Source organism: Corylus avellana, chromosome 1 (assembly GCF_965113065.1).
Source record: "Corylus avellana chromosome 1, dhCorAvel1.hap1.2, whole genome shotgun sequence".
Classification (NCBI taxonomy): Eukaryota; Viridiplantae; Streptophyta; class Magnoliopsida; order Fagales; family Betulaceae; genus Corylus; species Corylus avellana.
The window spans coordinates 41,649,395-41,675,614 of record NC_142490.1 but is presented as its reverse complement, the minus strand read 5'-3'; the positions used below and the strand labels follow the sequence as shown (position 1 = coordinate 41,675,614).

General features: G+C 36.5%; 2 protein-coding genes across 2 annotated transcripts; both read left to right on the top strand.

Moving 5' to 3' along the window:
- Positions 1-7,556: 7,556 nt before the first annotated feature.
- LOC132172791 (basic helix-loop-helix (bHLH) DNA-binding superfamily protein) lies at positions 7,557-8,515 on the top strand. Its single transcript, XM_059584362.2, has 3 exons — positions 7,557-7,749; positions 7,921-8,268; positions 8,376-8,515. The coding sequence occupies exons 1-3, from the start codon at positions 7,627-7,629 to the stop codon at positions 8,457-8,459; spliced, it is 555 nt and encodes a 184-aa protein (XP_059440345.1). The 5' UTR covers positions 7,557-7,626; the 3' UTR covers positions 8,460-8,515.
- Positions 8,516-19,070: 10,555 nt separating this feature from the next.
- On the top strand, positions 19,071-25,679 carry LOC132170239 (eukaryotic translation initiation factor 3 subunit D). The gene is made up of 2 exons (XM_059581136.2): positions 19,071-20,899; positions 25,381-25,679. The coding sequence occupies exon 1, from the start codon at positions 19,190-19,192 to the stop codon at positions 20,894-20,896; it is 1,707 nt and encodes a 568-aa protein (XP_059437119.1). The 5' UTR covers positions 19,071-19,189; the 3' UTR covers positions 20,897-20,899; positions 25,381-25,679.
- Positions 25,680-26,220: the final 541 nt, after the last annotated feature.

Genomic DNA, 26,220 nt, shown 5'->3' with positions numbered 1-26,220 from the left:
CCACCCCTTATTATTTTATTATTTTATTTTATATTTGTTTTTAAGATAAAATAATATTTTATTATTATTATTTGTTAATGAACATGTATCTTATTTGTGGCTCTAAGAAGATTACAAAGAAAAAATCCTAATCATAAACTGGATATTCTCTAATCCAAAATGAACTGGAGAGGATCCTATTCTTATAAAATGGTGCTAAGTGCCTAAGCATTTAATATGCACATTAAATATTAAAGGTCATTAATAGCAGTTTACTAACTAAGGTTAACCTTTTTTTTTTTTTTTTTTTTTTGGTTAAACGTGAGACTAACATTTTGTTTTTCCACCAAGGTTAGAATTAACGTTAAAAGTTGAAGACCTAACGTTGTATATATATATATATATATATATATATATATATATATATAAGTTGCATTCTAAGGACCTACACGGTAACACGTGACACATTGAAAGGACTAAGTGGAATAATTTGAGTGGGCTGTAGGAAGTCAAAATCCATTAAAAATAAAAGTGATGGAAAAAAAAATAAATAAAAAATCAAAGTGTAAAAAAAGAATACAACAACGTTAGATTAAAAGATAAGAAAAAACGAAGGGAAAAAAATAAAAAATTCAAAATGTTAGATAACTCTATGTTAATGGGATAATTGAATAGAGATTAAAATTAATCAAAATATTATCCAAAACATGAAGATTCAATTATTAAAATATCAAGAAGAGTACCTTAATATGATAGTAGTTTTTACGTATAAGCCAAAAAATATCTTCTTCTCCTAAAGCAACAGTCTTTCAGCCACATATGCAGAGAACTTGAGAAACAGAGAATGGAGAAAAAATGTATGCTTCTGATATGACTCATCAACTTTACCTTGTTTAAGTTAACTAAAATTTTCTAACCTTGTTTAGATGTGATTTTTCTTCTTCTTCTTCTTCTAAGCCAACGCTAGCTCTTTATTTTATTTTATTTTTTGTTTTTTTATCTAATCTAACGTTAGGTCTTTCGTTTTTAACGTTAATTCTAACTTTGGTGAAAAAACAAAACATTAGTCTTATGTTTAACCAAAAGAAAGAAAGAAAAAAAAAGGGTTAACCTTAGTTAGTAAACTGCTATTAATAACCTTTAATATTTAATGTGTATATTAAATGCTTAGACATTTGGCACCATTTTATGTGGGTTGAAGAATATTTTCTCCAAACCAGTTTCGAGAAAATTTCAATCCTGACTGCAAATACGATGATGCATGATTCTGTTTTTAAATAAAGAACAACCTTCAACAGTATGTTGGAATATATTTTCTTAAATATTCTTCAAGGCTCTGAAACTCAAACAATTTTCAAAAATTTCCCAACACTCGATATCTCAGAAGCTTTAAAGGCACAATTATTATTGGGTTTTGCTTACATTTTTTTTTTGAGGAAAACTTTATGTATATTATATTATGCACAAAAGCAACATTTTTTTTGTGCATTCTTTTAACAATTCAAGTATCCATTATCCAAATTATCGGACGGCCACGTGGTGTAATATAAGCATGCCATATGTCCTAAAAATAAAAATAATTAAATTTTTTTTAAAAAAAAAACCTAAACCCTAAGACCGGCCATCCCTATGGCCGGAATGGGGTGGTCAAACCACCTTTAATGGCCTTGGGACTCTGTTTTGCAGCCTCCACTACGATGTTGATGATCCTCCGGAGACAATTAGTGTAACACCCAAAAAATTTATTAGGATAACCAAGAATACTTTAGTATAAATATTGGGTTTAAGTTAGATCAAATATATTTATCTAATTAATGTTTTCAGTTGGGAATAAAAAAGCTACATTATAGTACAGTCCAAACTAGGTGCACTTTCATGAAGTTCTAGTAGACTTGTCAAAATAGATTTTTTGGAGTGTTAATAAAATATTAAAGAATTTTATATTCTTTAAGATTATCACACCTAGCATTGATGTGAACAAATGGAAAATTCACGTTGATTTATATATGTGAGGTATAGTCCAACTAGTGTTGTTTATTATAATAATAAAACAATGTTAAAAAAATCTGATGCGAACTTGGACTCCTATTTGAGTAATTTTAGATGACTTACTTGTATCCTAATAACAATGACGTGACTATTACCATTTGATCAAAATTTAATAATGATCAATCACAAGTTTAATAGTGCTTTTAATAGCCATATTATTCTTAATAGAACACAAATAAACCATATAGAATTACTCCTCCTAATTCATCTCTAGCTTCTATATTATTCTACGACAACTTCTATCTAATTAAATAAAATAACGATATTTTTAAAAAGCATTTTGTACTGGACTTCTATACCCCTTTCTTTCATAAAATACCTATTTTATTGCACTTCTAGAGTAAAGTGCAGTTCACGTACGCCTGCTTGTAGTGCACTGCAGCTCCTTCAGGCTTCAAGTGCGTTCCAGAATTTGTTTAATGAGTAGAAAAATATATAGTCTTAAAGCTTTAGAGCTACTTTAAGCTCAGAAGGTAAGTTCAAAATTACTTACCTGCATTATTTTACAAAGCATGTTAAGTATATTTTGTTGAGCCCAAATACTTTAGTTACACGTAAGAATATATTTTGAAATGTTTTACATATGTGTTAAATAGAAATGTGTTTCCAAAATGAATGATTTATAAAAAGAAGTTGAGTTTTGGAAGGAAAACGAGATTTGCGAAAAGAATAATGATATGAAAAATATGATGTTATGTATGCATATGAATGCATGTAAAACGCAGCGGTTAGGTGGGGATTATTCGCCTAACACTCCAATGTTATGAAGGGGGAAACAAAGTTGCCTAATAGCCTAGCGGTTGAGTGGGGTTAGACGCTCAACACCTCAAAGCTATGAGAGGGATAAATTATTAGCAACCTTGCGGTTAAGTAGGGTAACACTTAACAAATTCCAGGGGATAAGTGGGAGTATAAATTCACTATGTATGTTATGAAATGTTATGTTATGATATGATATATTATGCAAAGCTACGTACTTAAATTATGATGATTTTTAAATGATGTTTTACTCATTATGTTATGAACTGTTTTACTGCTTTATATTATGAAATGTGAGGTTAATTATGTAGTATGAAAATGCAAGAAAATATTATTACGATTTATTACTATGTATCAAATTATCTATCATCTGGTTTATCATTTAGCCATACGTTTATTAAAACTCATTTTTTTAAAAACTCTGCATACATGGTTGTTTAGTAAACATTGGTGATAAGATTGATTTTTAAATAAAGATTGGGTCACATTATAAATGGTCAGTTTGCTTGAACTTTCTGAGTTGTAGACTCACACTTCTACTTGTAAAATTATAATGATTCTACAGATGTCACTACAAAGACTATCGTTGATGATATGTAGGCCTGATTAGACTCTTATCTTGGAGGCTTGAGGGAGGCTTTTACTTTTGAAGAGTTATAAGTTAGTATGGTTAGTTTAGTTGTATTTATGACGTTGGTGACTCATTGTATTGGGGATAAAGTTGTGATGTCATAATGATGTATAATAGAAGCTCTGGTATGTATTTATTAACGAGTGTTGATTATAAAAAGGAAAGAAAAATATATTACTGATTTTCTGCTATGTTATATAGTAAGAAAAAAGTAGTAGTGTCACGTGAGAATTTAGATAATTTCACTTACGGCTTGCCTGGTAAAGTTGGGTCGCTACAGTTAGACAATATTTGCGATACGATTTGAAATCTAGGTGGGAAAAAAAAAAGAATAAGTGAAAATCTAAGTACTAAAAAAGTTATTAATCATATATTCTAAATAGAAGAGTATTTGAGTGGGCCACTTATAATTTAATATCCCTAACACCTTTTTTTTTTTTTTTTCTAAATTATATCCCAACACCTTGTTTCTAAATGTCTTTATTAGTTTGCACTTTGTTGCACTACTCAAATAGTACTTTGGCCGATCTACAAATTATTATAATTTATGATTTAAAAACAAAAACCCCATTTTGAAAGCCAATTCGGGCATATTATCTTATAAATGGGTGAGGTATTATGGTGGACTTGATATTTGTAAATTTTTTGTTGGGTTATGCTCGATTATTGCTTTAGTATTTTGATCAGGCTAGGCAAACTTAATTAGGTGACACAGATCAATGATTTTGCAACGTACTTGATTGTACTTAAATATTGTTCATGCTATATTGGGTAAATAATTTAGGGATTCATCCTATATTTAGAATTTGTGAAAATAAAACTTTTTTTTTTTTAATTAACTGTAATATATATATACTTAGATGATGATCATGACCAGACAGACTGTTCTGGAAGAGCTAGGGTCCCCAGTTGGTGGGTGTCAGCATCATCGTGACCTTAAAGTTGCATCAATTATCTTCCTCCATTAATATTGCTTTGGAAAGTCTAAACGTTGAAAAAGAAATTGTAAGGTCTTTGTCTAGCCAACACAATTTCCTTATGTTTGCTTTTTGTCAAGCTATCATCACTCCGATCACATTGGTTAAGACTGAATCATTTATGGTCTACCATTGGTTTTGGATCGAATATCTTATACTTTGTTCGGATAGAGATTTTCTACTGTAAAACTGTTCAAATCGTTTGTATTTTGTAATTTGGTAGTAAATGTGACGAAGTTTCTATGGAGCCCACATGTTTGTATAGATTTTAAGTAGCCTTCTCACCTATTATAGTAGGTAGGGCGCCCCAAATGATTAGTTTCTCTCATTTTCTTTATTTGAATCGTTGAATATCTAGTTAATTTGTGCTTGATTGTGTACGGTTTGGCCCTTCAAAGCTCTAGTAAAAAAAATCCAATACCCAATAAAGTAGCTACAATATTAGAGCTTTTTTTTTATTTATTATTATTATTATTATTCAATATTAGAGCTTGTTTGATATTGAATATCTAGTTAATTTGTTCTCGATTGTGTTTGGTTTGGCCCTTCAAAGCTCTAATAAAAAAAATCCAATACCCGATAAAGTAGCTACAATATTAGAGCTTTATTTATTTATTTATTTCTTCAATATTAGAGCTTGTTTGATATTGCATTAAGAAGCTTATAAAGTTGTGCTAAATAAAAATTGGTCCGTTTCAGTAAAAACACAATTTTTTTTTCTTCCTAATAGACAAAAACTTTATTCTTAACACAATCTTAAACAAGCTTTTAGTCAATATTTAGAACAACCTAAAAAAAATTATAGTTTAGCCCTCGAATTCTCGAAAAAATCCTCAACATTTACGGGATCAAAATCCTTATAATTGGAAATTTCTGTTATTATTATTATTATTATTATTATTTTTATCTCTAGCTAATTATTAGTCACAGGACTTGGGCATGGAGCCCTTTTGCTCGGACAAAGATTCCTTTCACAACTCTACAATAGTTTTTTCTATGATCCTATCTATCTAATTATTTAGTCAAAAGAATTACAAGGAATCCAAATCCACCCCTACCAAACATGTTTTTGGCCATTGCGGCGAGGAATTAATATTGAATGGCACCCACTAAAAAGATTCAAACCTAGCTATAGCTAGCTAGAAGGACTCAACAAGAAACATTATCGTTGAAGATTGTAATAAAATATGAAGCAAGAATACGTGTCTGATTCTCTTCCTCATATATATAAATAAATATATATAAACCTCAAATTTCCAAAGTAAGATGGTCCCATATCCATATAGTTCCTCCGAGAGACGAGACTGGTCACTTTCAAATCACCCTTAAAGAACACCCATATGTTATCTGTGGCATGTGGCAATAAGACTCAAAGCTACTTTATAGAGACTCTTCTCTTTTTCACTGTCTTTGATATAGTGCTCTTGACGTCTTCTGCATTTCCTTCCTGGAAACGACAAACAAAAACATTTTTGAGCATGTGAATACAAAGTTAGGGTTTTGAAGAAGTTGTGATCTTTGAATGTGATGATCGAGGTTGGTGCTTTTTTACATCACCCTTGATGATGCCATGCAATCCTGTTGGCTGGCTTCATCATCATCATCATCATGCCTTACCAACCACGTGTGTGGCTTGGGATTGGAGCTAACCAATCAAAGCCTAGCAATTATATATATATATATGATTAATGGGTTGGTTGGATAAGATTAAAAGGTGTTTGCAACAGTAAACTGATATAATTATTTGGACAAAAGCCAAAATCTAATATAGATTTCTTAAGAAAGAAGAAAATGAAACCCCCAAACCAAGTGGATTTTGTACTACCACCTGCCTAACTTCAGGAGAAGGATCATCGATTTCTATTTCAGAGGAAATTGAGAGGAGTCAGCTCTCCTTTTTATAAAGGTAGAATGGTCTAAAAAAAGTGAAATGACCATTCTAAGACTGACTCATCTCTATTTCCTTTGAAATGGATAGGATTGACTGGGTCCCTAATCTTGTAGGGTATTGCATTGAATTATTTTATTTCAGATCAATCAAACAGGTGGTACTGCTTTATTAATTAATTAGCTTTTCTTAGATGGTCTTATGTTCATGTTTTATTCACTTTTTCTTCTTTCTTCTTGTAATTTGATACATGGATTTACATTGCTTTTGTTTGTTCTTGTCAGGGCATTTAAAATTTTCAATATTCGATAGTAAATTAATTAATTATGTGTATAAATGGTACGTGCTTCTCTTATTTTGTGACGATTTGTTAAATTACTATTTATCGTAAAAGTTGAAGTTAATAGGAATGGGTAAATTTAATTACCTAATTATTACTTTAACTTCTTCTCACGTGTGGGCTCAAACTCTCTTTTAATAGGTAAGGCCCAACACGCGCGTGAAATATTTAATTGAAATGGGGGGTGATTTGACGGAGTTAAAGTTCAATCTTAAGACTTTGGCTTTGATAAATATACATCTTCTTATGATGAGTTTAAGTCTTTTAGAGATAAATTGTAATTTAACATGATTGGACAGTAGTTTGAGAAGAAAAGTTAGTCAATTTCCATCAAATTTTAATGAAAATTATAAATTTAATCACTTAATCATTACTTTAACACTCATCCTCACGTGTAGGCTCAAACTCCTTTTTAATAGGTGATGTCCAACAAGTGAAATATTTAATTTAAATGGAGGGTGATTTGACGGAATCAAGGTTCGATCCCGGTACCTTTGGCTCTGATAAATTTACATCTTCGTATGAGTTTAAGCTTTTGAGATAACTAGTAATTTATATTAACTAGTAGTTTGAAAGTCAAATTTTAATGAAAATTATAAATTTTTTTCATAATGGTCAAAGGTTTCACACGAGATCAGCAAATTATATGACCGTTGTTAATTGTATCAACATAAGAAAAATGTTTTAAATCTGGAATAATATATTAAACAAAATGTCTGAGGTTGTTAAAGCCGAAATTCATACAGTTGTAAAAAAAAAAATGTGTGAGATTTAAACGGTCAAAGACGGTCTGATCGGCCCGAGGAAAACAGGGAAGGAGCAGCCCCACCACCTCCTCAACTCAGGAAACTTTTTCCAGGAGCATATAATGATAATATTTTGCTTTCACCTTTGGCTTTCTGCTCTGATAATTACAGCAAGCTTTCTAAAAATTTAAGGACCCAAGAGTCTGCTGATTATCACTTGTATTGTTTTTCTGCAGTTAACAATTGTGATCATATTGATGGAGCAGAGCAACCCTAGTTCTTCAAGAAGTGACCGTAAAACCATTGAAAGAAATAGAAGAAATCATATGAAAGCCCTTTACTCCGAGCTCAATTCTCTTGTACCCCATCAAACCTCAAGGGTGGGTGATCTCTCTTTCTTCTTCTTCTTCTTCTTCTTCTTCTTCTTTTTCTTGCTTATATATATATATATATATATATATATATATATAGAGAGAGAGAGAGAGAGAGATAATAAATGATGTAAGTTTTTTTGTATTTATTTATTTATTTTTGGGGTGATGGGGATGCAGGAAACATCATTGCCGGAGCAACTAGATGAAGCAACAAGCTATATAAAGAAGCTGCAGACGAACTTGGAGAGAATGAAGGAGAAGAAAGATGGGCTAATGGGAATGGAGAGGCCAAATGGAAGCAGTAGTAGTAGTAGTAATAGTGGAGTAATGGCGATGGGGATAAGATCAGCACAAATTGAGATTCACCAAAACGGTGCGGCTTTGGAGGTCGTTTTGATAACTGGGTTGGATTGTCAGTTCATGTTCAATGAGACTATTCGAGTGCTACATGAAGAGGGAGCTGAGATTGTTAGTGCCAGTTTCACTGTCGTTGAAGATACAGTGTTCCACACAATACATTCTAAGGTATCATGAAATTCTTTTCTTTTCTTTTTTGTTATGAACTATATATTTTTTGTGAAGGATTGATGAAGAATATGTGAGGGTAGCGACTTTGGATTCATATTTTGTAGGTTGAGGAGCCTGCATTGGGCGATGAAGCTACAGCAAGAATATCTGAGAGAGTAAACAAGCTGTTTGTGAGGGATGGATGCTAATTATTGTAATTTAAAGTATGATATGATATGATAGATGTTGTCTTTATAACAGAGGATTAAGGGATAGTATTTACTCTAATTAATATCTTAATTTACATTTATATAAGTAATTAGCTTTTCGGAAGACTAAGTGGATCAAATAATTAAGTATTTTTTTTTTTTTTAATGCTCCCCTGCTAAGTAGCTAGCTAGATCTTTTGTTCGTATGTTTCACATTTTTGGTTTTTGTTAATTCAAGTGAAAATTTATAATTAACTTAGTTCATTGATCGTGTGCTTGTATATATCCACCCACCACAAGCAAGCTCGTCACATTATCTTCCCATGGAGATGTTTGGAAAGTCAGAATATTGGATAGATTCACTCTTGATTTTCCACATATATATATATATAGGTGTATCTACATCTCCTCTATCAACTTTTAGATTCAGCATTTAATTGCATTTTTGACTATATTAGAAGTTGCTAATATACTTGGACTTGATTGTAGCTCAATTACTTGGTTGCAAGTACTGTCAGCATCTTCATGTATATATATATATATATATATATATATATATATATATTCGTGCCTTATCAATGTTTTGGAAGTTCTATATATATAGCATGCTTTAAAATGTTTTACACTTGTTACAAATCTCAATGAATATGAGTGATCTTGTGAATTTGAAATATGAAGATCATTATCACTAAATATTACGATAAATGTTTGCTTATAGAATAATGCTAGAAATTACATTTTTAGTTCACTTTGTTGATGTAACCGTGCCAATTAACCCTTATTTTATTTTTTAACATAGGCTGATTTAATGGTTGATTGACACTACTTACATTAACAGACCGATTAGGATAAAAACGGGATAAAAGTGTGATTTCTTATATTACTCTTGCTAATATAATGGAGCCAAATTGGCTCAATGGATAATAGTAATAGCTATTGGGTGGTTATAGCCTTATAGGACAACCTATTTTTTAGAGATAATTAAAGAAGGGTTATTGCACTCAATTTGGACCTAAAGCACTCAAATAATCTTTTAGTTTTAACGTGCATATAACCCTTTTGGTATGAATAGTTTATGAGTAAGTATACGTATAGATATTCTTCAAGATTTGTGAGAGTTACAGGAAGAATTGCTCAAATACTAGTAATTAAGGCTTAATTATTTAGGTTTTACTATAATTAAATACTCTAGCAAACCTATATATTAATAATAGAGGAGCTGAAATTTCAGCTTCTGCCCATGGTTTCCACTTAGGGTCTCAGCTGTATCGATCCTTTGCAATAAGGAAAATGAGAGCCTTGATCATCTGCTTTTCTCATTCTCCCTTCATTCATTGACATGATAATGGACTTATTCCTGCTAGATGTATATGTTTGATAGAAGTACTGGCCAGTAAATACAAAGGTAGATCCCGGCCTCCTGTGTCAATTTGTTGAATTGTTTCTGGTTGCATGCTACACATACAGTTTACTTTACTCGACATGAAAGTTGAAGCTTATAGGATCAGAATGGGTGATTTTAATCATTTAATTAATATTCTAACACCCATCTTCATATGTGTATAGAATATTTAAATCACCACTTGTTCTAAAAACTTAAACTTATAAGAATGAGCGGAATTAATATTTTAATAGAAAGAGATCGATCGACTCTACAATCTTAATTTGCTAGGGAAAGCATATTCAGCATCATCGGTGTGAACAAAATTAATATTGTTGAAAAACTTTTGGAGGATGTCTGTGTATCTTCTTGATGCTAGCTAGGTAGAAGTTGCTCCCTTGAAGTCTCTGGTTAGGGGTTTTCTTGGAATCCTGGGCATGCCTTGTTGCTGCTTGCTGTCATGGACATGGGGATGGAACCTGCAGGTTTGCAGCTGTGTTTCTTGGTTTTATTTATTCTTACTTTTCCCAACAAAAAAAAAACATGTTTATATTATGTGATGTTGTGCTATTAATTAATTTCATTACTTATAAGTGCTTCATAACTACCAAAAAAAAAAAAAAAAAACTTAGAAATGTTTGAAATGAAAGTAGAAACTGGAGGAAGATGAGAAGTCTCTTTCAAGACAAATTTAATTTATTTTGAACAATAATTTAATAATTCTGAATCGAAAAAAACTGCCAAGGTAGTTATAATTATTTATTAATTTATTATTGAGGCAGTTATTAGTTGAAAAGAGAATTTAGTGTAATACAAAGAACTTGTTAGAGTATACCATGATGTACAAGAATAATAGTCACAATATAAGACTATTATTGACTTACCGTTGAAGAATATCACTGAGTTACACTTGAAGACTATTACTGAGCTTTAGTTGATTAGTTAAAGACTATATCATCTAGCTAACTAAGTTAGAGTAGAAATCTATTTGTATCTAACATGATTCTCCTATAAATAGGAGCATATTATATTGTAAATATTATTCAGAGAATTAAGAGTTTAATGCAGCCTTATGGCTTGATCTTGTAGATGTAGGTCATAGACCGAACCACGTATATCTCTATGTCACTATCTTATTATTTTCGCATTATGAAATCTTACAGAAATTTCATGAAAGTTTGTGAATGTTTTTTTATTGTTTCTTTTTGAAAATAACTATTGCATCGCATGAGGAGGGCATCAATTCATATATATGCACCTTGAAAGAAAGTGTCACAGTTGGAGCCTTTTGTGATTAGTGCAGCAAAGGGTTGAAGCCATTGAAAGGAAATTAATAATGTAAAGTATTGTTGTCTTATTATACATGGTAATTATGTGCTTCTGGTCTACAGCTTCCAGAATTTAAACCAGAAAAAAATCTCTCACATATCAGTATTATTAGTTACACAATAGAGTGAGGGACTCTGATATAGAAAATGACTACAACTATTTTTCTTTTTCTATTAAAAAGGATAGGAAATGAGCGATCAGTGTAACTACATCTGTTCATAATCATAGTAACATGCACCTGTTAGGAATCAATGACAAGAAGAGCTTAGACGGTAGAAAACCACATATACTGACTCAATTTCACCAGAATTTCAATGAAACCCAGAGTAGCTAATACTAATCAGAATTCAAGACAACACTATTACTCTACTCCTACTTAGACAGTAATACAAAGATTACAACCCAACTGAAATATTAAAAATACAATGCAATTGAATAAGATAACAACATAATATTACTGTCCAAGTAGGAGTAGAGGGGGTTAGAATTTTGAGGCAACTAGCTTGAAGAGTTCTAGTGGGAGAGAAGCGTGTTTCCGAGTGTGGTGTGATACAATACTTTAGAACACCATTAATTCAAAAGTTAATATTGTTAGTTCAAACAATGTTATATATATATAAATCGTGCACTCTTACATATACTATTCGATATAGGCCGTAAGAGTAGATTTTGTTAGTAGATTCTTATACATTTTTCATATACCGGATAATTTGACAGTAAAAATTAGCACTTTATATATCCGCTTGTTGCGAATGATATGTCGTGATTGATTGAACAATCTTTAGACGAAAGAGATGGGCACCATTGGCAAGAAGAACATTAAATTCCTCCTTGATTGCAACATTTATACTTTAAGGATCAATTTAATGAAAAATAAATACATAAGAATAGAGACCTTTAAAGCTTTTTTTTTTTTTTTTTTTTTTTCAAAAAGAAACGCTTATTTTTGGGAAATTTGGGCTGGCGAAGTTATCTCTATTTGAGTGACAATGTCGGATGTTCGGGTGCAAAACAAAATAAAAGCCCAAGGTTCAAAATCACATGTGAGAAGGGTGAGAAATTCAATGGGCCGGTAAGCCAGTGGTAAATCACAAACTCAGGCCCAATTAAATCAATGGAGAAGGAACAAGATTGTTATGAGGTGGGAAAACCCCCATGCCCCAACCCTAGGATCAGAAGCTCCCCATGCCCACAGGTTTTTTTTTAAGATCTGGACCGTTGATTTCCATCCAACTGTCTAAATCTCGCCATGTGTCCTACTAATATATATATATAAAATTTAAATTTTAAAATTATGGGATGGCCTGGCCACCCCAGCTCAGCCATAGGCTTGGCGCTGGTCACCCCCAACTGGCCTTTATGGGTGGCCGGCCACCCCATTTTTCCCAATGGGCTGGCCATAATTTTAAATTAATTATTTTATTATTTTTTAAAAATGTAAATTATATTTTATTATTTTCTTTTGAATGGAACACGTGGTGAGATTTAAACGGTTGAATGAAATTCAACCGTCCATATTGACAAAAAAAAAAAAACCATGGACAATTCCCCAATTATCGCTGAGGATCCCAACCCCCAACCCCAACCCAAGCTTCTCTCCTAGGTTTCACTCATTTAGCAACACAATCTCTCATCCAACCACCAACCAAGGGTATTTAGAATTTGTTCTTGAATTTGCACTGCGTTTATCATTTTGGACTTTGTAGTCGAGATGCCCACCTCTTTTATGGTCGATTAATTCGGTAACATGCTTTCCTTATTGATTAAAGAGAAAAGAGAAAAGAGAAAAAAAGACAAAAAAAAAAAAAAAAAAAAAAAAAAAAAAAAAAAAACATAGCGGGACAGTAAGGAGGTAAACAGCGTTTGTGCCATTTGCCAAACTAAATCTTGGCCACATTTTTTAACCGCAGGGAAGCCCGGTCCGTGTGATGGTATATTAGAAGTTTACTTTAATTCCAACAATCTTACATATATAAAGAGAGCCCTACTATTCGGTCTTTGTGTAATAACCATAGTTTACAGCATCCAATGAGATGATGACATTTCATATAAAAAAACAACATACTATAAGGATGGAAAACACCGGATCTCAGCCATTGAAAACAAAAAAAATAAAAAATAAACTGGACAAAAGCAACAGAGCAAGGCAACTCCATCGACAAAGGCGCTGGTTCTACTCCTCTGTGCATCATCTCTCTCTCTCTCTACTCTGTGTTTTACTTTCTAATTTCTTGTGTGATTTTAGAGATATATACCGTAACTGTGTTTGATTGGATTGCGATGTGTTTGGATCTGATGGATTCGGGACTCGTTGCTCTTAGCTTTTAGTACACGCATTTTTATAAGAACCAAAACAAATTTACTCATAGCCGGCGCTGGAGTTGGGGTGGCGGAGGAGGCAGGAGATTTGGGCGGCGACTTCAAACAAATTTTCTAACAACATTTCCACTAGGATATAGGCTATATCTATCGCCATTGTAATCTTGTTTGTGCCCTCGTAACAAAACTAAATAATATTTCTGATGATAATTTTCTCACCGTAATTGGTTGAGATATCTTCATTCATATTTATAGAATCAAAGGAAGTTGAGTTATATACAAACTCATGTACAGAATTAGAGAGATTTAAACTATTCTTTACAGATGAGTTATCTACAAGATATATACAATCTTATCACAATAACTAAGTCTTTGATTCTAACTCTATCTTCTCTTGAGAGGTTGACTTCAATATGACTTGTACTTTAACACCCTCCTTCAAGTTCAACGGGGGACAACGCACGTTGAGCTTGTAGCAAAAGTCTTGAAAATGAGTTGCGACAATTGGTTTCGTCAATACATCTGCAAGTTGATCTTTACTTGGAATAAACAGAACTTGGAGAGATTTATCCGCAACACGATCCTGAACGAAATGAAAGTCAATTTCGACATGCTTTGTTCGTGCATGGAAAACAGGGTTGACCGAAAGATATGTAGCACCAATATTATCACACCATAGTTTTGGCGGAGGGATTTTAGAAATTCCAAGATCACGAAGTAAAGCTTGAATCCATAGAAGTTCAGTAGCTGTGTTGGCAACGGACTTGTATTCTGCTTCAGTGCTTGATCTAGAGACCGTAGGTTGTTTCCTAGAGCTCCATGAGACGAGATTTGCTCCAAGAAATACACAATAAGCTCCAGTCGATTTTCGATCATCCGGACAACCTGCCAATCTGCATCCGAAAAGGCTTGAAGTTGGTGAGAGCTTGTGCGTGTCAAAAGAAGACCATGAGTGATTGTATGCTTTAAGTACCGAAGAATTCGCTTGCCAATGAGTCTTGGTTGGACGATGCATGAACTGACAAACCCGGTTGACGGAGAATGCTAAATCTGGTCTTGTGAGTGAGAGATATTGAAGAGAGCCCACTGTGCTTCGAAATAGAGTTGTATCTTCCATAGTATCCCCCACGGTTGTGGATAGAGAACTTGACGACGACATAGATGAAGAAATGGGTTTTGCCTCCAACATATTCGTTTTCTTTAAGAGATCAAGAATATATCGTTGTTGAGATAGCAAGAGTCCAGAATTCAGCCGTATTACTTCAACTCCAAGAAAATAGTTTATGTCCCCAAGCTCTTTGACAGCAAAAGTAACCTTGAGATTTCGTAGTAGATCATCAATGGCAGAGTCATGAGAGGCTGTAATTATAATGCCATCAACATATATTAAAATAAACATGGTAACTGAATCTGATATAAACGTAAATAAGGAGGAATCAGCTTTTGAACCAACAAATCCAAGTTCAATAAGCTGGGTGCTGAGACGCGAAAACGAAGCTCTAGGTGCTTGCTTGAGTCCGTACAATGCCTTGTGCAATTTGCATAGATGATGTGGTTTAGAAGGATGCGCAAACCCAAGTGGTTGAATCATGTATACTTCTTCAGAGAGAAAACCATGGAGGAAGGCATTTTGAATGTCAATTTGCTTCATGGACCAGCCAGCAGAATATGCTATAGAGAGGACAATTCGGATGGTCGTCGGTTTCACTACCGGGCTAAAAGTTTCTCCATAGTCAAGACCCGGTTGTTGGTGGTAGCCCTTGGCGACGAGACGTGCTTTGTGTCTTTCTATTGTTCCATCAGCTTTATGTTTTAGTTTGAAAACCCATTTGCACCCTACTATATTCCGAGCAGTAGTAGGTGGAACCAATGACCATGTTTGATTGTGAAGAAGTGCATTAAACTCTACCTGCATAGCAGTACGCCATTCTGGAATTTGCATAGTAGTGGAAAAACATGTGGGCTCAACCATGGCAGCCTCCGTGATGGATAAAAGAGCTCTTCCAATGGGGTATCGACCATCATGAAATTGTCGAGGTTTGTGAATCTGGTTTTGTGCTCTTGTGACCATTTGGTGTGTCCTTGTAGGTGCCGAAGGTGTGGAGAAGTTTGTACCTGTACTATTTTCGTCAAGAGTATTAGATGAAACAAAATCAATGTTAGACAAAATAGGACCAGAATTGTCCATATTCTCACTAGATGCCACAGAGGGGGACCTACATGGAGAGGGACTAGTCGAAGTTTGCATGGTTATTGAGGGCTGGCCATTTTCGGGTATGGGGGGCTGTGTAGTCACAAGTGTTGCAAGCTGGGGAGTCACGGGTATTGAGATGAGGTTTTGGGTTTGATACTGTGGCTAAGTCAGAGGGATATTAACCAAAGGTAAGATTGGGGAATTGGTGCAGGGAGTGGCCGTGTTTGGAAGGGCTGTGGACTTAAAAGGGAACACTATCTCATGAAAAACAACATCACGTGAAATGTAGAACCGGCCAGATTCTTTGTGATAGCACCTATACCCCTTATGGTGAGGACTGTAACCCATAAAGATGCATGCTTTTGATCGAAACTCGAATTTGTAGGTATTGTATGGTCTTAGATTTGGAAACATTGACAGCCAAAAATTTTGAGAAAAGAGTAGTCTGGAGGTTGGCCAAATAATTTTTGGAATGGTGACAAATTTTTCAAGGTTGGTGTTGGGAGACGATTTATAAGAAAAGATGCGGTTTGACATGCTTCATCCCAGAAGCTTTTTGGAACACCACTATCAGCAAGGAGTGCAAGGGTAGTATCGACAATGTGACGATGTTTTCTCTCGACACAACCTTGTTGTTGATGTGTATGAGGACAAGATAAACGATGTAGAATTCCCTTGGATTGAAAAAATTTATTAAGGGAACGGAATTCACCCCCCCAATCGGTTTGGACATGTTTAATCTTGGAATTGAATAAACGCTCAACCATGATTTGGAATTTTTGAAAAACATTCATGACATCAGATTTTTGTTGGATGGGAAACAACCAAGTAAATTTGCTAAAAGCATCAATAAATGAAACATAATATTTATTGCCATGAATAGAAATAACAGGTGAAGGACCCCAAACATCCGAATAGACTAATTCTAATGGATTACATATTTTTGAATTTGAAGTAGAAAAAGGTAATTGATGGCCTTTTGCAAGTTGACATGCGGTGCAGGGGAGGCGATCTTTATTTGCTAAAACTGGAAGACTGAATTTAGAAAGAACATGTTGAACAGTGCGAAGGGCAGGATGTCCTAAACGCTTGTGCCAATGATCCGCCAAGGTTCGCACACCGACGAGGGTATGCTTTATTTGAGGAGGCTTCGACGATTGACACAGTTGATAGAGTCCATCTTTAAGAGGACCTTGGTGGAGCAGGATTCGAGTTTGACAGTCCTTAATCACAAAATAATTGGCATAAAATTCAAAGAAAACATTATTATCACAAGCAAATTTATTTACCGAAAGTAAATTTTTGCAGATATGGGGAACAAGAAGTATTTGTTTTAATAAGAATTTTCTACGGGAAGCTGAGATTGTAGCAAATCCAGTATGAGATATAGACAAACCTGACCCATTTCCAACATGGATTTGATCTGCACCATGATACTCCTCAGATGATAGGTTGAGGTTGGTCATCTCATTGGTGAGATGATGGGTGGCTCCTGTATCTGGATACCAATTGTCATCCATGGTCACAGTTGGAGAGGAGTAGAGAGCCTGGGAGTTGGGTGTAGACTCCCTCTGATAGGTTTGATCAAAACGGCGATAGCAACGCAGAGCCGTGTGACCTTGTTTTCCACATACCTGACAGTTGGGACGGAATTGAGAAGAGGAGCCATGATATGCATTTGAATTCCGGCCACGGTTGTTTGGAGAATAGCCCTTTCCTCGGTTTGTGGGTCCACGCCCACCATAGAAATTTCCTCGACCACGAGGTCCACGGCTGCGGAGATCTTGAGATCGAGCAGAGTAATTTGCGGTTGAGGGTGAGATATCCGGAGTAGGGAAACGCTGCTCAAGGCGCTGCTCATAGGCGAGGAGGTGGCCGAAAATTTCCTCGAGAGAGAGAGGGTCCGCGCGAGTGGTCACAGATGTGACAAAAGGATCATACTCCAATCCTAGACCAGCCAATAAATAAGAGATCGTTTTGAAGTCATTGAGAGGCTGGCCTATAGCCGCCATGGTATCACTCATGAGTTTTATTCGCTGAAAATAATCAGTGATTGATTAGTTACCTTTCTTAGAAGTGGCAAGTTGATAATGGATTTGCATCATCTGAGCACGAGATGTCGAGGTGAACATCTTCTCCAAGGACGACTAAAGATCACGGGCCGTTGCACACCCCACAGCAAGTGTGACTAAAGATTCTGAAAGAGTGGAAATTAAAACACTCAAAATAAGTTGATCATGTTGGTACCAAGTGATGTACGCAGGGTTCATGATTTGGGCAGGAGCATCCACGGCAGGGGCTGGATTTAGGACAGTTTTTGGTGGAGCACGGTTTGTGCCGTCAATGAAACCGTGAGCGTCCTGGCCATGCAAGTACGCGTCTATTTGTGTTTTCCAGGAGATGAAATTGCTTTTGGTGAGCTTGATGTTGAGAGTTGGATTCATATTGGGGACTTGAAATACAATATTTGGTGCAGTAGGTTGAATGGGTGCTGGTGCAGTGGGATTCGGTGCAGCAATATGTGGAATCGGAATCTCACCTTCAGGAACGGCCATGAGTGCAGTAGCAGCAGCAAGTATTATGAGAAAAAAAAAAATTATGACGGGAGCAGCAGATATTTGAAGCAGGAAAAAAAATGAAAGAAAAAACAAAGAAACCAGGAATCAAAACAAGAACGACGTTAATCAATATTTTGCTCTGATACCATAACAAAACTAAATAATATCCCTGATGATAATTTTCTCACCGTAATTGGTTGAGATATCTTCATTCATATTTATAGAATCAAAGGAAGTTGAGTTATATACAAACTCATGTACAGAATTAGAGAGATTTAAACTATTCTCTACAGATGAGTTATCTACAAGATAAATACAATCTTATCACAATAACTAAGTCTTTGATTCTAACTCTATCTTCTCTTGTGAGGTTCAATTCAATATGACTTGTGCTTTAACACCTCGGAATACCGCTTATTGTTCCAAATTTAAGGCCTGGTATTTCTAACCGGCTGCAAGACAAATTTACTCATACTTGTGATATACAGCCAGCGGCAGAGGTTGTTGTCGCCGGAGCTGGAGTTGGGGTGGCGGAGGAGGAAGGAGATTTGGGCGGCGACTTCGGGGTCGTGGAGGAGAGAGAAGGAGGTGGAGATGTGGAAGGTGTCGGTTCCTGTGCCGGTGCCGGTGCCGTCATCGGCGGGGATGGTGATGGGGTATCGTCGGGGAGGGAAATACGAAGAAAGGAAATTAAATTTTGATCAAGGGGTGAGATCCGGTGTTTTCGTGCTTATAGTAGGGGGTGTTTTTATCCGTATGATTGGATGCTGTAAAACATGAGTTTTACGCCTCGTCCGGATCTAAAGTTATTCTCATATATATAAATCACTCACTCATACCCTCTTACACCACTCGTCAAAACCCAGCCCACTTCTTTCCCAAACCCCTTTCTCTCCTAGGGTTTCACCAGCACAGTCTCTCATCTCATCCAACCCCAACCAAGGCTATCATGGTCGGAGGACTCGACGCCGGAGCGGTCCCCTTCAACCCTGACGGGTGGGGCCCACCAGATTCCAGCACGACAACCGCCGACGCCAATAACAACAACCTCCCTCTAAACGTGCCCTTCGCGCCCTTCTCGCGCTCCGAGAAGCTTGGCCGGATCGCCGACTGGACCCGCAACTTCAACAACGCTGCCCGGTCCAAGAACCCCTCCGACTCCGTCTTCGACTTCTCCAACGACGACTCGTTCCCGGCCTCCGCTGATGACGACTCCTCCTTCCGCCTTGTAGATGGCAAGCCTCCCCCGAAGCCTCGCTTCGGTCCCAAATGGCGGTTCCAGCAGCAGCGGCAGCTCCCCCAGCGCCGCGACGAGGAGGTGGAGGCCAAGCGCCGCGAGGCCGAGAAGGAGCGCGCCCGCCGCGACCGCCAATACCACCAGAACCGCTCGAACGCCAACCAGACGCGCCGCGAGGCCGCCGTGTTCAAGTCCTCCGTGGACATCCAGCCCGAGTGGAACATGCTGGACCAGATCCCCTTCTCCGCCTTCTCCAAGCTCTCCTTCTCCGTCCCCGAGCCCCCTGAGGACCTCCTCCTCTGTGGCGCCCTCGAGTTCTACGACCGCTCGTACGACCGCGTCGCGCCCAAGAACGAGCGCCGCCTCGAGCGCTTCAAGAACCGCAACTTCTTCAAGGTCACCACCACAGACGACCCCGTCATCCGCCGCCTCGCCAACGAGGACAAGGCCACGGTCTTTGCCACCGACGCCATCCTCTCCACGCTCATGTGCGCGCCGCGTTCTGTGTACTCCTGGGATATCGTGGTCCAGAGGGTTGGGAACAAGCTCTTCTTCGATAAGCGCGACGGATCGCAGCTCGATTTTCTGTCCGTTCACGAGACCTCGCAGGAGCCCTTGCCGGAGGCCAAGGACGACATCAACTCTGCGTACTCGCTCGGAGTTGAAGCCGCGTTTATCAACCAGAACTTTTCCCAGCAGGTCCTGATCAGGGAAGGGGATAAGGTCACCTTCGATGAGCCCAATCCGTTTGCGAACGAAGGCGAAGAGGTTGCCTCCGTGGCATACCGGTACCGGCGGTGGAAGCTCGATGACGACATGTACCTGGTGGCGAGGTGCGAGGTCCAGAGCGTGGTCGAGGTGAACAAGCAGAGGTCTTTCCTCACTCTCAACGCTCTCAATGAGTTTGATCCAAAATACTCCGGCCTCGATTGGAGGCGGAAGCTTGAGACTCAGAGAGGAGCGGTGCTCGCCACCGAGCTCAAGAACAATGCGAACAAGCTCGCAAAATGGACCTCTCAGGCTCTGTTGGCAGGCGCGGATATGATGAAATTGGGTTATGTTTCGAGGGTTCATCCCCGTGATCATTTCAACCATGTTATATTGTCTGTCGTTGGGTACAAGCCGAGGGAGTTTGCAGCGCAGATCAATCTGAACACGTCGAATATGTGGGGAATTGTGAAGTCCATTGTGGATTTGTGTATGAAATTGAATGAAGGGAAGTATGTGCTTGTGAAGGACCCAACCAAGCCACAGGTTAGGATCTACGAGGTGCCGCCAGACGCCTTTGAGAATGATTACGTGGAGGAGCCGCTGCCAGAGGATGAGCAGGTTCAGCCTCCCTCGGAGGAGGCCAATGGTGGGGAGGAAAATGCTGTAGAAGAGAAGGTAGAAGAGAAGGAGGTTGATGCTCAAGCTTAAAGGGTAATGGTTTTTTCTATTCAATTTACTTGCCACATCTGTTTTAGTTTCTGTTAGTTTAAATTTTTTGGCACCTCTATAAGCAACTTACAATAGCATAAAGATTATGGGGCTCAGGAATAGACCCACCTACTTTTGGTTAGTTTACAGAACTGCAAATTCATTCCCATATGATTACTTTATTGGAGAAAATTGACTACAACATAACACAAATATTTCGAATGTCCCAAATCATGCAAATTAGGGAACTCATCCTCGATTCTTTCAAATGAGATGCCCTCCTTACAAATAAAAAGCATGAGAAAAAATAAATTATGCGTGCTTTGTAACTTTCCTGTGTAACAATTCTTAAGAACTCTAGAAAAAACTAAAGTTGAATCAATGAGGAAAAGATGGCGGATAAAAGAATAAAGTTCAATGCTCACAATCTATCAAAGCTTGATCCAATTCCCAGTGATCTCAGGTATCTTGCCTGATATCATGTGCCATATATCCTACTGCTGGCAGTATCTGAAGTTTGAGAGTTTCTGAAGTCTAAAAGCTATAGGTTCAAATAATTATGTCAAATAACTTCACTTCCAAGTTGTCTAAGTTCTGTAAAATGAAAGTTTCTGGTATTGTTCCCATAAAATTGTTTGAAGCAAGATACATGCAGGATAGAAAAACAATCAGTTTCCTTTGAAGTAAGATGAAAAAAGTTTGTGATGGCATACATTACATGGTGCTGATGCAAACACATGGATATGAGGTGTTAGCGCAGCTACAGAAAAAGTGTAAAGCTATATAAATTGTGGAATGAGAGATGAGTGCAGCCATTGTCGAAATTTGACTAACAGGAGCTTCTATATGATAGAAAAGATAGAACATGTTCCAGTATCCAATTGATTGAACTTAAATCAATAACATATTTTAAGAAATCATCTGCAAAATACATTTGCAACATAAATTTTCATACAACTAGACCATACTGGAGAAAAAATACACATGGAAATTGGTAGACTTGGTGAAAATGTAAAATCATCATATTTTGCATTTATCTTCTATAATGTCTCTAGTCATTTCAATAAAAGAAATAAAAGTAGTAGATTACTCTTTTTAAACTAGAACAAAGACAATCCAAGAATTAGGTAGCTAAAAAGAAACTGAATTTTAAATATGACGTCAACCATCTTACAATGTAATGACCGAGAGAAAGGGCTAGCTACATCTATGCTATCACTCCAAATGATTGGTCAAGTTGCGATTATAGCTCAATAGAATCACTTATAAATCTGAGTCTCACCTAATAAGAAACTAATGTAATAGCATCAATGAATCAATTCACTCTATGTTGATTATTCATTTTCTCAATGTAGTACTGATGTGTTACAATCTCAAAAAAAAAAAAAAACCCTAACGTCCTTGTTAGGGATACATCATGCAGTACTCTAGTATTACATAGCAATAATAGGCTGCTCTGTTACCATTTGTAACGACTCCAAAAAAACCCTCACAACATCTGCACTATCACTCTAAAATGACTAGTCAAGTTACAATTGGAACTTTCTAGAATCGCTTATAAAGCTCAATCCCACCTAGTAAGGAACCAATGTATGAGCCTTTATAATCCACCCACTCTACGTGGATTATTCATCTTCTAAATGTGAGATTGAAGTGTTTACATATAGTCCTTAAGTTGATCAAATTTCAAAGATTTTCATGAAAAGGTCCAACAAGCAGATTAGCTTCCAAGGACCTGTAAAATGCAACTTAAATGTAATCAAGGTTGCAGATTAGTCTTGGTTCATTATGCAGAAAACTCGTCATTGACGTACTGCTCTTCTAGTGTAGTATAGTCACTAATTTCCTTAGGAATTGAACCAAACAATCGGTCTTCCATAAGGGACCTGCAGCATACCAACAGTTACAAATTGATCAACCTGTTGAATACTTGATGAATACCTATGCTGCACATAAGGCCCTGACAGATACAAAATAAAATTATGAACTTACAATTTGACAAGAAGGAGCCTGGTCAAACTCTTCGGGATTGATCCATTGATATAGTTGCAGCTAAGATCACTGTTAATTTTAAATTACTTCATTTAGTCTTTCAAAATTTCAGATGATAATAAGACAACAGATAGCAAATCCTCAATGAAGGTGGTCAAGATCACTGCTACAATTTTTATTTTTTTTTGATAAGTAGATCACTGCTACAAATGATCTTTAATTTGCATGAAGATTAGAAATTATGTGGTTTTTTTGGATATCTCTCTTCGTAAATGTAGTCTGTTTTTTGGTTGTTCAGATTATGATTTCTGAGTAATGTGGATTTAAGGACCATATTTTTCTTGTCTTTCTATGGAAGTTTGTTATTTTTCTCTTATAACAATTTTTTGTCTTGAGCATGCAGTATGGAAAATTTGTAGTTATTTTGTCTTGCGGTCATGGTAAACTGATTTCATCTTTAATGATTATAATTTTGTTGTGGTGACAGAAATTTTTGCATCAATGGCTTACTGGTTTTGTGGTTTATGTGGAGTTTCCCTGTTGACTATTAGCATTAGGAGCCACTGGTTGGACCTTATGTTTTGTTAGTATAGAGAGATTCTATTATGTATAAATTAGTGCTTTTATGTCCAAAGTGAGAAAAAAAAAAAAAGGAAAATGAAAGTTGCTCCTTTCTTTGTGACCTAATACTAGTGGTGGTTTATAAAGTTGACACTTGAGCTGATCTCATTCTTCAGATAATCCTACTCCCTTGAATTCTGCTAGTTCTCCAGTTTCTTTTGTTGACAATTTTCTACCAAAGTCCCTACAATGCAGTTATTGCAGACCAATTTAAATCCTTGCCTCCTCAAGTATACTTCACTTGTTCGCGACTTGCTATATAGATACCTGTCATTATTACATGGGAACGGTCATCATAAACACACATCATTAATGGAAAGGTCAGACTCGGCTTGTAAAAATTTCTCACAATACTGAAGAATATAGATGGAAGACACAAGACATTTTTATGTGCCCCTAAATCACATGAGAACAGAATGGGAGATTAGACACTGGCTGGACAAAATAGAGGAGGAGAGGAGTGGTAAGGGAGGTAGTATACTAGTATGGGACTTCTTCATGGTCATTACCTTGGAAAATACAGAAGACCTATATAGAGGAGGGGGAGGAGAGTAGGAGGTTTTATCAGATTCTTCCAAATATTCAGCAACTCCTATTTTCTTTCCGGTCTAATCCCATTTGACATTAATATTTCCTCTGTAATCCTTAGAAAACCTCTAAAAACAATTAGGGACCTGTGCAGTATCCAAGTAATCTTTCTAAAACCCTAAAAGCTTCCAAAAATTAAAGATTGTAGAAGAGTAATATGCAAAGAAGCCTTATAAGTCTCAAAAGTACTAAAATATCTTGGGTTGGAACGTTTAGAAGTATTGTTTTTCTTGATGAGCTAGTGATTTAGGAAACTCATAAGTTATACGTAGGTTACTTTTTTTTCCTTTTGCCATAAGTAAGACAAGAAAGAAGAACCGTAGGGGGATGGAGGGGAGTCCGTCCTTGCCACCGTCTGATCAAGGATCTAAGAGAGTGAAGGAAAGGATGGGAATGCTTCCTGAGAAATTCAAGGAAATGGTCCCATTTTGCCAGGTTGTGGGCACTACTGATTGTGCTTTTATGAAACCTTGGATGCCGACCAGGAGTTGACAGAAGAAAGTTTCAAGAAAATATCCAAAATGGTTATCTAGTCCATTGAAAGATCCCTATGTTGGAGCCCTCTTAAGTAAACCTAGGCCTGGACAACTTTATCCTTGAGGGAGATTTTCTCACTGTTATTGTAGGGATCTTACAATGGACTAGAAGAGAGCCAATATTCTCACCATGACAAGCTTAACAGTATAAAGTGCTTTTCACCCAGAAATAACAAATTTTTAGCATTTCGTTTTCACATACTTGTACTGCATTTTCTCCCTTCACATATTTGTATATTTATTATATCTTCCAGCAGCCCCATAATCAAAATGTTAAAAAGAAGAGTTGGAAAATTCATTCTTTTAGTTCTTATGTGTTTCCAGTCATGTCTTGCCTGTGTCTTACACTCCCTTGCTGTCATACCCACCCGTAATTGGCATGTCCATCCCTGTCATGAGTCATATTTTTTCCTGACACATACCGCACGCACATGATGGTACCAGTGCTTCAGAGGTTCACCTCCATGTCCATAGTTTTCAGTGGAGTTTGCAGCGTTCTGAAACAGTTAAGAGTTTTCAAGATGTTCTTTGAAGTTTTAGCAATGTTCATCACTATTCGATGTTAGTGTCAAAGTGCTCAAATCAATTGTTATTTACGTAGGTAGTATGATGCCGTCTTTTATGAGATTTGAAGTACCAAATAAACAAATTGAATCTTATTTTGGTATTGGATTTATCATCTCCTTTATATGTACCAGAGTAGTATTATTTTATTGATTGGCTACATATTCGATTGGTGAGTTGCAGATTAAAACAATCTTTGCTGGCAAGGAAGAAGTGATTTGCCACCGGCATTGCCAGAGGGAGAAGCAGATTTTCTCTCAGCAATATTAGTGTTTTTTACAGACTATTTAGCAGAAATTCAAGCTTTTATATAGCTCACCTTTTTGGAAGACTCGGCGTATTTATTTACTACTCATTTGAAGGCTTCTCTGCTGGTCTAGAAACAAAAGCTTTTAAGTGTACCGGTTTTCAGTTTGTTCGGGTGTCATGTTTTGTTTTTTACACAATTCAGTATTCTCTATATCAATTTTTGTTTTAACTTTTTTGCTTCTCTTATTTATTTAAAAGAAAAAAAAATCTTCTTCTCCATTGAAGCCCGCTGGGCCACTCGGCTTGTAACCGAAATTAAGGCCTATTGGGGCTGGTACTTGAACAGGGAATGGGTTGAGACCAATAATATCAGCCTGGACGTCTTGGCCCAAAGTTAATGGATAATAGTACTAATAACTATTGGGTGGTTATTGGACAACCAATTTTTAGAGAAAATTGAAGTAGGGTGTGCTATAAATATTGCTCTCAATTTGGACCTAAAGCACTCAAATAATCTGTCAGTTTTAACGTGCATATAACCCTTTTGGTATGAATTGTTTATGAGTTTAGGTATATAGATACTCTTCAAGATTTGTGAGAGTTACAGGAAGAATTGCTCAAATGCTAGTAATCGAGGCTTATTAATGCCCATGGTTTTCATATAGGGTCTCAGTTGTATCCTTTGCAATAAGGAAAATGGGAGCCTAGATCATTTGCTTTTCTCATGTTCCCTTCATTCATTGACAGGAATCAGGATACTGGACTTATTCCTGC